Source organism: Neolamprologus multifasciatus, chromosome 9 (genome assembly GCF_963576455.1).
Source record: "Neolamprologus multifasciatus chromosome 9, fNeoMul1.2, whole genome shotgun sequence".
In the NCBI taxonomy this organism is placed as follows: domain Eukaryota; kingdom Metazoa; phylum Chordata; class Actinopteri; order Cichliformes; family Cichlidae; genus Neolamprologus; species Neolamprologus multifasciatus.
In genome coordinates, this window is record NC_140447.1 from 22,122,938 (window position 1) to 22,137,892 (window position 14,955).

The window sequence follows — 14,955 nt, forward strand, 5'->3', positions numbered from 1 at the left end:
CAGGCAGACACAAACCTAATCTCTGCGAGAACTCGTAGAACTTCTTCAGCTTTCCCACCAAGGGGACCACGGCCGCCCACGCCTTCTCCTGCAACGCCTCATCGTTTGGATTCTGGATCGCCTGGAAAGAAAGACAACACGGGTGTCAAACTCATTTATGCTCATGGGCACATACAGCCCAGTTTTATCTCTGGGCTGGAGCAGAAAAACCACTGCATTATAATGTAAAAAAGAAAAGAAGGGGGGGGGGGGGGAGAACCTCTTTCTTTTACCGTAAAGAAATGTTGAAAGAAAATGAGTCACATATTTACAAATTACTTGATGCCTCTTAAGAAAAATAAGAGCAAGCTCAACGAGTCTGTGTTTTTCATATTTTCCATTTTCTGTCATTACATAGAAACAAAACAGGTCCTTGACAGACCACTTTGGTGTGGTACAGCAGGCCAGGGGTAATGTCATAATGTATCAGTAAGGAGACAATAAAACTGATCAGGGCTCTGGCTTGGATGAAATCAGCAGTTACAGATGCTGAACACCAAAATGAGATACGAGAAGCTGAAATTAAATAAATTTTAACGGTTCATTTGTAGGTCAAGTCTTTGAAAAAAAACAGACCGAGGCTAAAAGACAGAACTGATTTAATGGCCCATGTGAAGGTCATTCCTTTGATCTTTGAATCCAAAATTGATCATCTGCTTTATTCTGCTCATTTGTGTTAGAAAAAAATGATACAAATTACTAAAGCAACACCTGATAACGGACAAGCGACACCTCCACCACCTCATAAATGCACATCTCCTTGTAATTCTGCATGAGTGTGTCCTGCGATGAAGGGGTGGATGAACGTACCTCTCGGATGTCCGGCCCCGCTCCCTTGTAGGCCTGCAACTCGTCCAGGATCGCCTTCGCGTCCTTCAGCACCACATCCACCTCTTCCCAAATCTCTCGCTCTGCTTCTGTGGGCTGGGCATCTGCAGGGGACACACACCAAAAAAAAAAAAAGGACCAACAACAAAGTCAGCTGGGCAAATCTGATTGGGATCTCATCCATATTCACACTGACTCAACATAAAGTAAAATACAGCTCTAGGACATCTACCACACCCTCAATATCACAGAAAGTTTAATGAGCAACTTTCAATTATGCAAATGAAAGTTCAGTCAAATAATTGTGTCTTCCTACTGCTTCCCATTAAGTTTTAACACCACCCACTTTTCCCGGCCAGGAAGCAGGGAATCGGAGGAAGATAAGAGAAGACGAACGGAACGGGTTATCTCAAAATTTGTAAATGTAACAGCATGGCATGGAGTGTGTGTCTGTATTAGTGTGGGAAAATGCGGTCCTGGAGACACAGCCTGCAGTGGGAACTACCACAAAAAGCAGTTTTAAGCAGGTGTTGGCAGGTGTTTGTCTGCCGGCAGACAGTTTTGTTTTATTTTTCCCCCACCAACACAAAAATGTTGCAACCACACAAGATCCAGCCACAAGACTTCACAGGTGTGTAGCTGACATCAAAGTCATGGTAGAGTTCGTAGGTGGTTGCAGTCCGACTGAGTTAAAGGTGTCAGAAGTAGGCAGACTTACAGGCCAGTGCCATGTTCTTTTATCATTTAGAGAAGGAGCTACACCTGTTTTATCTTCAAACCTGCTTTAATTCTTCACAGCACCGATTCAACAAGATGCTGGAAACATTCCTCCGAGCATTTGCTCCATATTGATGTGACAACATCACGTCAATGGTTCCGGCAGATCTGTAAGCTGCACATTTGAGGACATAACTCTGTCATGTTCAAGAAACCAGTTTGAGATGATTTGATCTTTGGGAGATGGCTCGTTTTCCTGATAGAAGCAGCCATTGCACAAAAGACAATGATAGACAATGTGGTCATAATGGACATGGTCAGCAACAACACCCAGGGAGGCTGTTGTGTTTAAATGATGGTACTAAGGGGTCCAAAGTGTGCCGACAACATATCCCCTCACCATTACACCACCAGCTCAGACTGAGCTGTTGATACAGGCAGGCTGGATCCATGATTTCATGTTGTTCATGTCAAATTCTGACCCTACCATCAACATCTAATGACAATTTTTTAAAAACTTATCAGTCCAGGCAACATTTTTCCAGTCTGTGTGATCTCTAACTTCATTTTAAACCCAGATGTTGTAGCTTGCTGCTGTAGCTTGTCTGCTTCAGGGAGCGTTCTGAGATGCTGTTCTGATCCTCGGTTTGAACTTTAGCAGGTCGTCTTGACTACTTGTCCAAGTGCCCTGAGCTGCTGTCATGTGATTGGCTCATTAGACAGTTGTGTTAATATGCAGCTAAAGAGGTGTAAATAGTGAAGAGGCCAGTGAATATGAACCAAGCCATGGATCTGGAGAACTGTTCATAAGGATACATTTTATTTTTAAACATGAAACTAGTTAAAAAACTAGTTTTTATTCATTTTATTTTAAACTAGTTATTTCTATTTGCTCTTCAGAAATAAAATTTCAGGCTCTAACAGCATTATTAAAGAAAAAACTTCATACAGCATTGCTCAGTATTGTAAAGCATCAGTTGTATATAAAACGGTGGTATTCTTTCAGTATAAAAACCACCTCCAAACACTGAGCTCTATGAGAAGCCGTTTCCTCTGAAGGTATGACTGACTCTCTGGGTTTGCCAAGTGTGAGAATAGCACTGCACAGGTTCAAGCCACGCTGAGGGCCCTTAGGCTACACCACAGCCTGACTTCAGTGCTTTATATTTGGGGAGGGGGCACTGCTGCACCTCTGCCCTGATTGATATTCTGCACACATTCCAGCATGGAAAAGGCAGGTTGATGGAAAAGAGCAGCAGCCCTAGTGGTAGATTTGATTCCTTTTGCCGCTGGGAGGAAGAGTGTAAAAGATAAGTGGTGGTGAAACGACTTAAGAGTTTTGGAGTTTTGGAGCTGGTAATGTTATGGTAAGATATCCATGCGATCCATATCGGGAGAGATGTGGAGAAATTACTTAAAAAGAAAACTCACTTTCAAAATCGAGGAAAAAATTGGGCTCCTGTTCCAGATCTGTGCATGTCAAAACTTTCAGTAGGTTCCCCATGTTATGATACCTGTTGAGAGAGAAAAAAAGAAGAAGAGAGAGAAATCAATAAAAAGAGAAGAAGAAGAAGAGTGCAGCAGTGAAGTGAGCAGGTGGTGATGCATTGTTGTATCCATGCACCTCACTCCCGCTCTGCTTCACTGCTCTGGTGCCTGTATGAACTCAGCGATACCCCAGATGTGCCCACCGTTCACATACACCAGCACTCCCCTCGGACACTCCCCAGTGTGTGTTTCCTGCACCCAGGCTCTCACCAACCAGATGTCAAACCAAAAAAAGGCCCAAAAATAAAAAACACAGTCTGACTTCTGCTTTGCTAAACTTCTTCCCAGCATCGGCAAACCTTTACGGGCAGCCGCATGCAAACTAATACATTTTACCTTGTCCGCAGGGATATCGCTCATAATTTATGTTATGCATGAGTATGTAGCTGTTTGCTGCACAGTGCATCCAATCAAACATTCATAAAGTCTTCTCTGTTTACTGTAAGTGAATCAGACTTAGAGCAGTACTAAGAAATTCACTTAATCGTCTCTGCACAATCTGATAATGCAGCTGCCCAAACATCACATTAATATTAAACATGCCTTGGCAATGCAAGCATGTACGATGAATGTGGTACAATAAACAAAACACTTGCACTGTGCTACAGCAGTAAATATAAGGCCAGAGTTACAGTTTTGGCATCCATAAATTTGCAAGTTGAGTGAATTTCTTCATCAGGCGATGACTGCGAGGCTCCGTGTCTACCAGGTTTGTGACCACCTGGATTTGTCCACAAGATGCTATGCTACAAGGCACCAACTACACCCTCGAGAAAACTACAATAGGATCGAGTACTTGTCTGTGGTGTCTGTAGAGAGTGTAGCTATAATCCCAGCCTAAGACAACAGCGTGATACAGAAACCTAAAGCATACATTTTTAAAATATTTATTAACCAGTGACCATTGCACCTTTTTAGAGCATAAGGCAGGGGTGTCCAGCTCCAGGCCTCAAGGGCCAGTGTACTGCAGGTCAGGTTAGATGTGTCCTTGATCCAACACAGCTGATTTAAATGGCTAAATTACCTCCTCAACATGTCTTGAAGTTCTCCAGAGGCCTGGTAATGAACTACTTATTTGATTCAGGTATGTTGACCCAGGGTGAGATCTAAAACCTGCAGGACACCGGCCCTTGAGGCCAGTAGTTGGACACCCCTGGCATAGGGTATCAAAGTGGACCTCTTAAGCTCATTTCTAGCTTCACGTTTGGACTCCACTGGAGAAGCTTTGCATGATTCGTGGTTCAAAATAATCCTTGGGTCAGTCTGAAATGAGCTGGTTTAGCTTTCCTCCCTTTAAGTTTCTTCTGATTCGCTGCTCCCCATTAAAGAAGGTTTGAACAGCAGCTGTTTAATATGATCCATATAATCCATCCTTCCATCAAACAAAGCACAGCAGGTCATTTGTACATTTTCTTCATGGTTTCTAAGACTAATAAACTGTACAGGACAGGCACCAGTTTAGCTCACAAGGTGAGCAGGCGACCATACGCCGCAAGGCTGAAAAGCAGCAGACCAACCTGAAGCTCTTTGCCGTGCATTTTCACCTCAGTCGCTCTCTCTGCTTTCCTGACCCACTCTCTACTAAACTGTCTACTAAAGCAAAAGGCTTCAAAAACCTCTACAGAACAGAAAGTGAACCAGACAGGATCACAATAGAGGTCCAGCTAAGAACGAGAACCAAATCCAAACAGCCTCCCTCCAAGTTCTGTGATCAATGCTGCTTAGCTGTGTTTATGACGGTCACATTACACAACAATGAGCTCAAATTCATTTCAGTGGAGCTTCTGCACACCTGAGCCACGTGCAAGCTTCCTTTTTTTTTTATGTACTCAATGTAAACAAATGAGTTCCTGCTTGAAACCTAGGTATGCCAATTTCTTGCTGTACAGAAAGCTGATCAGTGAGAGTCAAAGAATTTGACCTGTAAGCACAAATGATAACATCATTGATATCATTAAAACTGATCAATGGTCAGTCTGGTCAGTGTTGAGCTTTTTGTTTTAAGTGCCTTAAACTATTAATATTAACTGGGTAAACAGATGTTAAATGGAGTACAGATAGAGCAGCACCAAAACCAAAGCAAAGCCTGAGCACAGAATCTGTATTTGCAGGGACATAAAGAGACACCGCAGTCCAATTATCCAGAATTGAGATCAGTTGGAGATTTCTGCACCAGCAAGGATGGTGGTTAACTTCCAGGAGATAAATCTCATTTAGAGACAAACTTTTTAAGCTATCTAACCAGATTTTACTGGTTATTCTATTAACTTTAAGTTTCAAAGGAAAATGTTAATTCTGCTCAAAAAATGAATATGCCCAAAATAGGTGACCAGACGCATTTGAAGACAAGAGCTGAGATTTGTTTAGAGGCTTGCTACCAGAAGTGAGTCATACTTTTATACATCTACAGCACCAGGGTCTGATCCTTGGAGGAAAATGTTTTTGCCACACCCGTAGGAAAAACCAGAGCACTGCAATACAATTATATGTTTAAGTTTTTGTTTGTCTATAATGGGCAAAAAAAAAAAAAAAAAAAAAAAAAAAAAAAAAAGGAGAGCAGGACAATGAAAAGATTTCTGTCAAGTGTGTTTCTGGAAACAAACTCCTAACTTTACTGCAGGTAGGCCAATCAAAGTCACACAAATTTACCAGTGTGTCCTCACTCCCTGTTAACTGGAATTTGTTACCACCCAGTATGATTTATGGTTATTTATGTAGGGCCAGTGAAAACGACCCAGTTTTTGTGGCTATGATATCTTCAAGTGCTTTGCAGGTATGAGGAGGCGACAGACGAAAGAGACGAAGACCCACACATACAGTATATATATATATATACTGTATATGTACACACACACATTCTCACAAGTCAGCTGCGAGTTGTGCAATGAAAAGCGGCACCCTTGCGCCGCTCTCTGCTGTCAATCCTCCGACTCCTCGAAAGCGCAGAGCTACAGAGGCTGACAGACATTTGATAAGTCAGAGATCGGCTGCAGTTTGTAGAGAGAGAGAAACGGTGGCAGCCTTAGCCCTTGGTGACGGGGTGGAGATGGACGGGCTTTGCGAGAGAGGGGTCGGCGCAGAACAGTGACGCAATTCAATTTTGGCAGGCAGATGTCACCCGAGATGAGTGGCAGGTGAAGAGCCAAAGCGTTCGAGCGAGGGTCTGCAGAGACGGGGGCAAATCACGCCAGCACAGGTGATTCTGGAAGACAGGGAGGTGCTGCGACAGAGCAAAGTACGCACTCAGCAGTCAGGAGCAGAGGTTGAGACGGGGCGCTTTTAAAATGCATGAGATGCATCGTGTAGGGAGGATTCTTGAATGTTGAAAACCGAGCACTGGGTCATGTCCCTTTCTTTTTTGTTTTCGAAGTGCGATGAGCAGACAGTTTTTAAATGACTGAATGACGAGTCGAAGCTGAATTTGTCCAAGTCGTCATTTGCCCTGTTTTGTTTTCATTTAGTTGTTTTGTTACAAGTAATAGATTAAATCAAAAAATAAATATTTGTTAGTAGAAATCCTAAATTTAACTTGAATATATACTAATAAATATTTGGTGTGCATTTAAAATGAGCTTCTCTCTGATTTCCTGTGCATCAGCATGAAATCAGTAGATGAACAGTGATAATTTTTTTTACTTTTATTTACTTCAAAAGCGCCTCTACAAACTGTCTGTCACTAGCCAAATCCACCGACCACCTGCAAAGCCCCACCTGCCTTGTCCCGTCTCATCAAACTACCCTCCCCTAATGTGACCTGAATGTCTGACCGTGCCAACGCCGGCACCTCACTGGCTGTCGGAAAGCGGCACCTGATGCAGCCTCGGAAAGCGATGAGAGCTGTCACCGACTTCACCCTGCTGGATGATGTGGGCACTACCCCAACACCATCACCATCTCCATCATCATTATCTTCTACTGCCACCTTTCAGCTGCTCGCTGACTGGGCAGAGCAGCCTGGGCTCGCAGCGCTTCAACGAGGGCACTGGCAGCCTTGCAGGCCCGGCGCTGCTCCCCTGTGCCGTTTAAAATGAGGTCATTTAAAGGACGGGGATTTGCGTGGCCGCATTTCAAAGTCCACTAGAGAATCTTAAAGTGCAGAGAAAAGAAAAAAAAAAGAGCAAATTAAATCTGTCCATTATGCAAATTTCTTCCACCAAAATTCATCAAAAGAACCACTTACAGATAACCGACTTTGCTGTTTATTTGGACTTCTTCTTTAAAGATGTATTTCCAACAATTTGTGTAACTAAGTGTAACTGGTTGCTTAGTGATAGCGTAGTGAAGAAAGTGCAGACACTATATTAAAGAGAGTTTGAGCAGTACCCAGCAGTCCTGGCATGTCCTGGGCACCACAGAGAAGCCAACGACAATCTTGGTGTTGTTTTGAACCCCCCCCGCTGAGACATCGCGTGCTCTCAATGAGGGTGGGAAGGGAGGGGAGGGCTGCCTCCAAGGCCAGGGGGCAGAATCTGACAAGCTGGAGCCCGCGCAGCTCTCCCATTGGCTGAGCCGGCCTAACCAACAGCTCGCTGTATCCATGGAGTCGAAAAAAATTTGGTGCCATTGAAAAGATTGCAGCAGCCAATCAGGTTCGAGCTCCCGGTGAAGAGCGAGTACAGTAGTAGTAAGACTTGAAAGCACACGAATATATTAATACAGATGAGGTAATGCGCCAAAAACAGCGGATTAGCAGGATAGTAAAATCAACTACAGATGATGGAGAAGTGTCTGAACCCATCTGTTAGTGACTGGATTGAATGTGATTTCATTTTTCTGTGTAGCTCAGCAAATTCTCTAATTTTTTATTAAAAATGAAAATCTAGTTTTACTGATGAACACGTGCAGATCGTTGCAATAAAAACACGATAAAGGTGGACTTTCACACTGACACCCTGACATTATTCCAGGAAAATGTCATCCGACTGAAGCTACAATCCAAAACAAATATGTGCAGATTACAGACGGTGGAGGGAGGTTCAAGCCCATTCGGTGAAGAAACCAAAACAGTGCCACGCCCATGCAGCAGCCTGACCTCAGAATGGCACTGCCTTTTTTTTTTTTTTAAAACATCTCTCAGCTCTGTGCCTCTCCATTTAATAAGAAGCGGGACAGGGCTGAAACCGAGCACTGCCGTGGCCATCCTTGCAGAAACGGCTCGGGGCAACTGGAAAGCTGGCTGATGCGAGGGAGGGATAGTGCTGACATTCCACTACTCGGCTGCAGCATGAGAATCCACGTGCCCCGCTGCTTTACTATGGAGGGAAAAACAACGCCCTCCCTTCCCCAGCCTCCGCGCGGAGCGTCACGTGGGCTCTGCCGTGGACGGGCTGAGAGCTTGCCTGGGGTGTCTGTCTGTGTTTGTGTGTGTGGATAGGGGTAGGAGTGGGGGTGGGATGGGGCAAGGCATGTGTGTGAGAGATGAGTGTGTTTATGTTTGCAATAAACACAGCCTGTAACAGGAATTGCAGAGCTCGTTTTGATCAGGGTGAAATGATTAAAATATAAAACAAATGCAAAATAAAAGTGCAGGTATGGATGCGTGCTGAATATTATTGCGTGCGTGGAAGGGGAGGGATTTGAAGCGTCACACTGCGGCAGAGGCGGGCAGAACTAGGCAGCTTTAAACTTGACCTAGATTCCCCGGGTGACACGCCACATCGCATTAGCCCACTCGGCCAGGCCTGGACCCGCCGGAGCTCACTGACACTGGCCTGACTCGACAGGCAGAAAATGGGGGAGCACTTCCCAAATGGGACTGGCATGCGTCCCCATTTCCCCCCCCCCCCCAACTCATCTCCTCCTCACCCCCCACCCACCCCAACTATCTCCTAGCGATCTCACCCAGCTGACTAAAAATTGCTTGGGGGGATGCAAGGTGACAAGAAAAAGGGAGGAGCAGCGGGGGCAGGCTACGATTTGTTTGTTTATGTGGGTGAACTCTCTGAACTCGTAGCCACGCCTCTGTATTGTTGCACCCGCGTAAACATCGGCTAATACCCCACTCACCCAGATTTGGGGCAAATCAAAACAAACCTACAGGAAGACAGACGGCGTCACTTGAGGTGACATCCGGTATCGGCCGTCTCGTCTTTCTCCAGCTAAAAACATCCCCTGTCGCCAACAGCTGTAACGAACTCAGTTATGAAAACTGCCGTTCTGTCCAGAGAAGCAGATCAGAGAGGAAGGATGAAAGCGGGAGCACCTCATCCTCTGCTAAGCGCTGCTTTCTGGACGGCACCTGATGAAAGATGGAAACCATGGCAACAGGCAGATGCACCAGAGTCAGCTAAAACGCGGGCTTCATTGAGCTCTGTGGAGAGGCTCTTAGTACCGCTCTTCAGTCACACCAACAGACAGGGAAGAGAGAGAGAGAGCAGGGCTCACAAGCTGGATGATGTTAATTTCAGATCAATCCTCCTTATTTTAAAAATATTCAAATCAGGAGGCTCAGTGACATTTGCATCATCTTTCATATAAATTTACTTTTTCATTTTCTGCTCCAGCCACCTCAGAGCCAGGCCCTTCACACCCTCCCACTCTGCCCTTGAGAGTCCTCTGACTTCTTCCTGGTATGTGTGAGGAGATCATTAACGGGGAGGGGGGCAAGCATTGACTCGCTGTCCTGTTCTAAGTGCCACCTCCCTCAGGGCATCTTCCTCCTAAATCCATTCACACACATTCTCCGTCGTTCCTCTGCAGAAACAACGCCCCCACCCCACCCCAAACCATCATTACTTGCCTGACCTTTGACTGACTCACCAACATCAGCGGCATCTTTTAATCTTACTTACAAAAGCATTCGGGAAGAGATGGATTTCCAATTTAAGCCTAATTTCAATTTTAGAATCAAACATAATCCTTGCATGTTTTTTTCCTCCTGCAGAATATTACCCCAACAGGATTTTGGGTGGGGCACAGAGGAGGTTTGGGAGTGATGATGAGTGTCAGATTGTAGAGAACTGACATTTATATTGAGTAGGAGGCGAGTGCCATCTGGAGGAGGAAAGCAGCTGTGCAGAGAAGGCAGGAAGGATGAGAGCCACTCCCAAAGCTTGTACCGGCACATTTATGCATCTTTTTGTTTACTTTTACAAATGCAAACAGGTGGGAATATTTACAATAAACTGATTATACTGTAAACTGTCTTGATGGAAACCCTGCAGAATACTTCTGCAAGGCTTGCAAATTTCATTTTACTAAGTTGGAGAGAAGGTCCGATGCCTGATCCAACGGCGCCATCCGGTGTTAACAACTATTTAAGGATAAACGCTCCCATATCTCTTGGGCAAAAAATGACACTATTTCCATTGACAAGAAATAGAAATAATATATGTCAGTTCCAAGTTTAAAACTAGCTTTCCAGATGTTCAGTTTTTCTGGCGCGTATGGCCGCAGTCTGCGAGCTTCCTGACGGAAAACCTGGGCAGGAAGTTACACGGCGTCAAGCCTCCAGCGGCATAAATAATAGATAACCTAGGAGGAGCTGGGAGCTTTTAACTGACATAACGAGCCACTCTACATATTACACCCTTTCAGACGCATCATCTCAAATGACCTACTCAGAGGGTGGGGTTGGCTGAGAGCAGGAGGCCAGAACAGCTTCCATATGCTGAGTCAGGAGTGGAGAAACTGATATTCATTTAGTATTTAAAAATAATAATAATAACAGCTTATTATGTGATCTACCAGCTGAATCACTTAAACTGGTCAAAAAACAGCATCTATCTGTAATTTAGTGCAAGTTTAGAGCTATATATAGAAAACAATTACACATATTTTGCATTCATGTCCATAACAATAACACTTCAAGGCTTCACCAGCTGGGGGCAGTATTGATCCAATTATAAGAGCCAAGAACAGCTTCATCTATGGCTACCACCCTCCCCCTGGTTTAAGCAGGGTTAATCCGCCCTGCATCTTTCCACACAGACCTCAGGCTGCTGCATTAACTCATTCCCTTTCTTCAAGTATAGTCCATCACATGTTTGTTCCCCTGCACTGCTGCAGGGTCGTATACTGCACAGCAGCCAAAATAGCAACCGTTCAGGCCGATTTAAGAGAATAGATTTGAGTCTCAATAAGGCACCGCAGAAGCATTAGCCTATACACACACATACGCACTACAAGCCTCACATGGGGACACACACTGACTTAGCAATCCTATATATGAACCACCTGAGGCTTAGCTGTCAAAGCAGCCTAGCATTCCAGCTCCACAGCTGAGCCAATCAAATGATAGCTGTGTGGCATGGTAACAATCTCCAAGGAGACACAGAGGAAAATACAACAGGGATGGGCACACATACGAGCAGGGAGAGATGAACGACACAGCACTAAAATATTCGTCTAAAATCACCAGGAGTGAGTTTGAGTCCACATTTGACCAACTACTAAACACCGTCCAACACCAGAGCTGCCAAGCTCATCACGGGAGCCGTGACCCCGTGCCCTGTGGTTATATAAACACTCTGGCTTTGATGGGGGGGGGACAGGAAGCCGGGAGCACCTACATTACTCAACTCCTTTTTATGGCCCACAATGCATTTCATTTCCTGTACCAGCATTACACATACACCCACAGCACTGCACATTAGGACTACAATAGGCATAGGTGCACCACAGGCGGTCTTACATAATGACATGTCTGTATTTATGCACAGAGAGCTACTAATGCTTAAACGTCAATAAGATGAGGTGATGGTTGTCAGAAAAGTAGGCTGAAATTTTATGAACACGGGCCATTACAGCAGTAGCTCTTCCACCAGCGACAAGAAGATAAATGGTGAAGATTTTCTAATTATTTTTACGAGTGAATGCACTTTTATGCTCAGAGATTTGTTAAATTGGGATAGTCTGAGGTGAAAAGACACAGAAACTCAAGCACCTAGTGACCTGGCCTCAATTTTCCCTTATAAATGTGCCTTATAATCAATTTACCCTGAGATCTGGCCTGAGAATGCAAAGTATGCCACTTCTGTTTGTGATTGAAGCCTTTGTAATAGAAACTGCAGCTAACTGAATTTTCTCCCACCTATACTGATCCCACATTAGCACGGAAAAAAAACACTAGCAGTGGAAAGAAAGCAAAATGAACTGACTCAGCCTCTATTTAGGGAAATGCTTCCATTCAATTCAACGCGCTTCAGTATGTGCCAATGACCTAAACAACTGGAAAAATATAGTTACACAAATGAATGACGACAGTATTTATGGTGATCTCAAAAGCCTTTAAGCACCTGCAGTGAATGCAAATAAGGAAACATATCAGTTGTGAATATGTGCAGGTATAAATAGACATGCAAACAAAATAACAGCAGATAAGCAGATGGTAATCAGGGGTGGGAAAAGAAAGATGCTGAGGATAAAAATAGCTTCAATTTTTGCATTGATGAAAATGATGCACGTGTGCAACTTGCGGACTTTGAGTGGGCTTTTTATACTGTTCCAATGGAAATAACCACATACTATCGTGCATTATGAAGTTCAAAGCTAATATAAACATTGAACAGTCCGACTTAGTGAGCACTGTCCAGACACGCATTTGCTTTGCAGTGTGAATTTCCTGCTTTGTGTTTACATGTTGCCACAACACGGCACAAAGATTTGTCATTGAAAGTTTAAATTATTATGAATCGTTCCAGTTTTTCCCTATTTCATTAGCACATCAACAGAAAAGCATCTTTTAGGACTTACCAGCAGTGGAGCTGTGTGTCTGGCAGGAACAGGGAGGCCCGGCCTGGCAGGTGGCCCCGGGGTCACAGTCCTCCAGCAGAGGTCAGCCTCTGAAACAAAGATCAACAGCAACAAAACATAAAACTTTACAATCTAGAGCTTGAAAAAAATCCTAAAAAAAAAACCATCCGCAACTAGAGATAACAAGACGTGGCATCACTGCTCCTCCTGCAGACAAAGTTCAACTAAATTATTTGAAATGCACCAAAAAAACAAAACAAAAACAACAAAAAAACTCCACAGCTAAGCAACTATTTTGTGCATTTTGACTTTACCAAAGTTTGACAACACTACTGTTGCACACTTCACACATACTGGTTACACCCTTTAGAAATGACTGCCTGTCTTTGGGTTCCCTTTTAAAATGAGCTGTAGCACACAAAAAAGGAAACGCAGCACTATCAGAGAAAATGCAAACAAACAATAGGCAATAACTGGGCTGTTCTATCCTAATGCGACTACCTTGAGAAATATGGGCCAGAGTAAGTGAATTTTTAGAAAGGAGAAAAAAAGAAGCATGGAACAAACAGAATCGCATGAAAAAAAGCACACCACTTCCTATTGTGTAACACTTCCTCTGATTCACTTCAGGTTTTCTACAAGACTCCACGCTTCCTCCTGTAAGAGGACTACAGCACAACTCACTCAGCCAACTCACGTTTGAGTCCTTTTATTGAGATGTGGAAACGCCTAAACCCGCCACATTAATAAGAAATCGAAGCGACTGAAACGTTTAGCACACATTTTGTGTGTCTGGTTGGTTCTTAGGTCTAAATAAGAAAAGAATAACCTCACGACTCTCAGTTTCAAGATTCAGTCTCTGCAAGCCACAAGCTCGTTTCACAAGTCATGCAGCCCTGATTGAGAGTGCACGCTCAGTAGACTGTGAGACCATTAAGACCGAGGCAGCTCTCTTCTCGCCAGCCTGCATACAAATGCACAGCGGTGGCATCAGTGCTGGTCATGCATGAATGTGATCAGACTTCAAACCCCAGAACCACAAGAACAGTGAAGCCTGAGAGAGACTTGTTGAGCGGAGGGCAAACGTGATGAAATAAGACACTGTCAAAGGGCTAAGCTACACATGAGAAACCAGAGAAGAAGAAAATAAGACTAAACAAGGAAGATACATCCTTGTGAACCTGAAAAAAAGGGGGTGTAACAGCCTCTCCTATTTTACTTTTCTCCCCGTTAATGTAATGTGACTTGCTCTTAATCCAACAGAGCTGACATACCATAGGAAACATTTGTAGCAGGGCATCATGGGAGTCTGCTATGCATGCCAAACACAGCTAGGGTCACAACATACAGCCAAATCATAGCTTGAGGTTACATTTAAGCCTACATCATGCAGAGCAGTATGTCAGCTGTGGTGCTACAGTTAAGGTTTGGTTCTGTAATATCAAACAGTGCAAGTCAGCTGCTGAAGACACAGCATGGCAGGATATTTAATCAGATACATTACAGCAGAGAGGCGTGGCAGTGAAAAAAAAGACAGTATTTTGATATCCTATTAGACTTGTGATTCTGCACAAGTCCCACAGACTATTAAAATTAAAGCACGTCTTGCCTGAAGACTTTGGTGTCAGGGTTCGATATTTTTTCGATACAAAAAAAAAAATGTTTGTGCCTTTTTAATTTGTCATTTATTAAAATTACAAATATATATTTTAACCCAAAAGTACCGTTTTTCAATGTAATGTTGCTGAAATAACAAAATAATTTAAAAAAAATTAATCTATCTGATCGAGAAATCACTCATCTTTGGAAAAGAGAGTTTATTACAGAGAAATGGCTCTTTCAGAAATAAAAGCTATACTATACGCTTCTTCTGGGCTATATTCTCAGCAGCATATTAAACATATCTGGTCCCCATAAGGAGAATCATGTGCTAACGGCTGTCTAAATGACTCCGGTAAAGTTTGTAGCATGCCTGCTTGTTGTTTTTGTCTGCTTCCACTTGTCTTTGCACTAGGATGATGTCGGTGTAAATGTGCAGTCATATTAGTTGTGTTCCCACTAGTGCTGTCAGCGTTAATCTCGTTAAAATTACATTAACGCCATAACGCGGCAAATCTCCGTTAACGAGTT

The 14,955-nt window shown here is 43.7% G+C and overlaps 1 protein-coding gene across 1 annotated transcript in view; it reads right to left on the minus strand.

The window, feature by feature from the left end:
- cyribb (CYFIP related Rac1 interactor Bb) overlaps positions 1–14,955 on the minus strand; it is a 40,651-nt gene that overhangs the window by 13,169 nt on the left and 12,527 nt on the right. Inside the window, exons 2-5 of the mRNA XM_085171613.1 lie at positions 12,826–12,914; positions 3,016–3,098; positions 850–971; positions 16–121 (exon numbers count right to left, since the gene is read on the minus strand). Of these exons, the coding sequence (XP_085027739.1) occupies positions 16–121; positions 850–971; positions 3,016–3,088 (301 nt within the window). The 5' untranslated portion in view covers positions 3,089–3,098; positions 12,826–12,914. The remainder of the gene's footprint in view (positions 1–15; positions 122–849; positions 972–3,015; positions 3,099–12,825; positions 12,915–14,955) is intronic.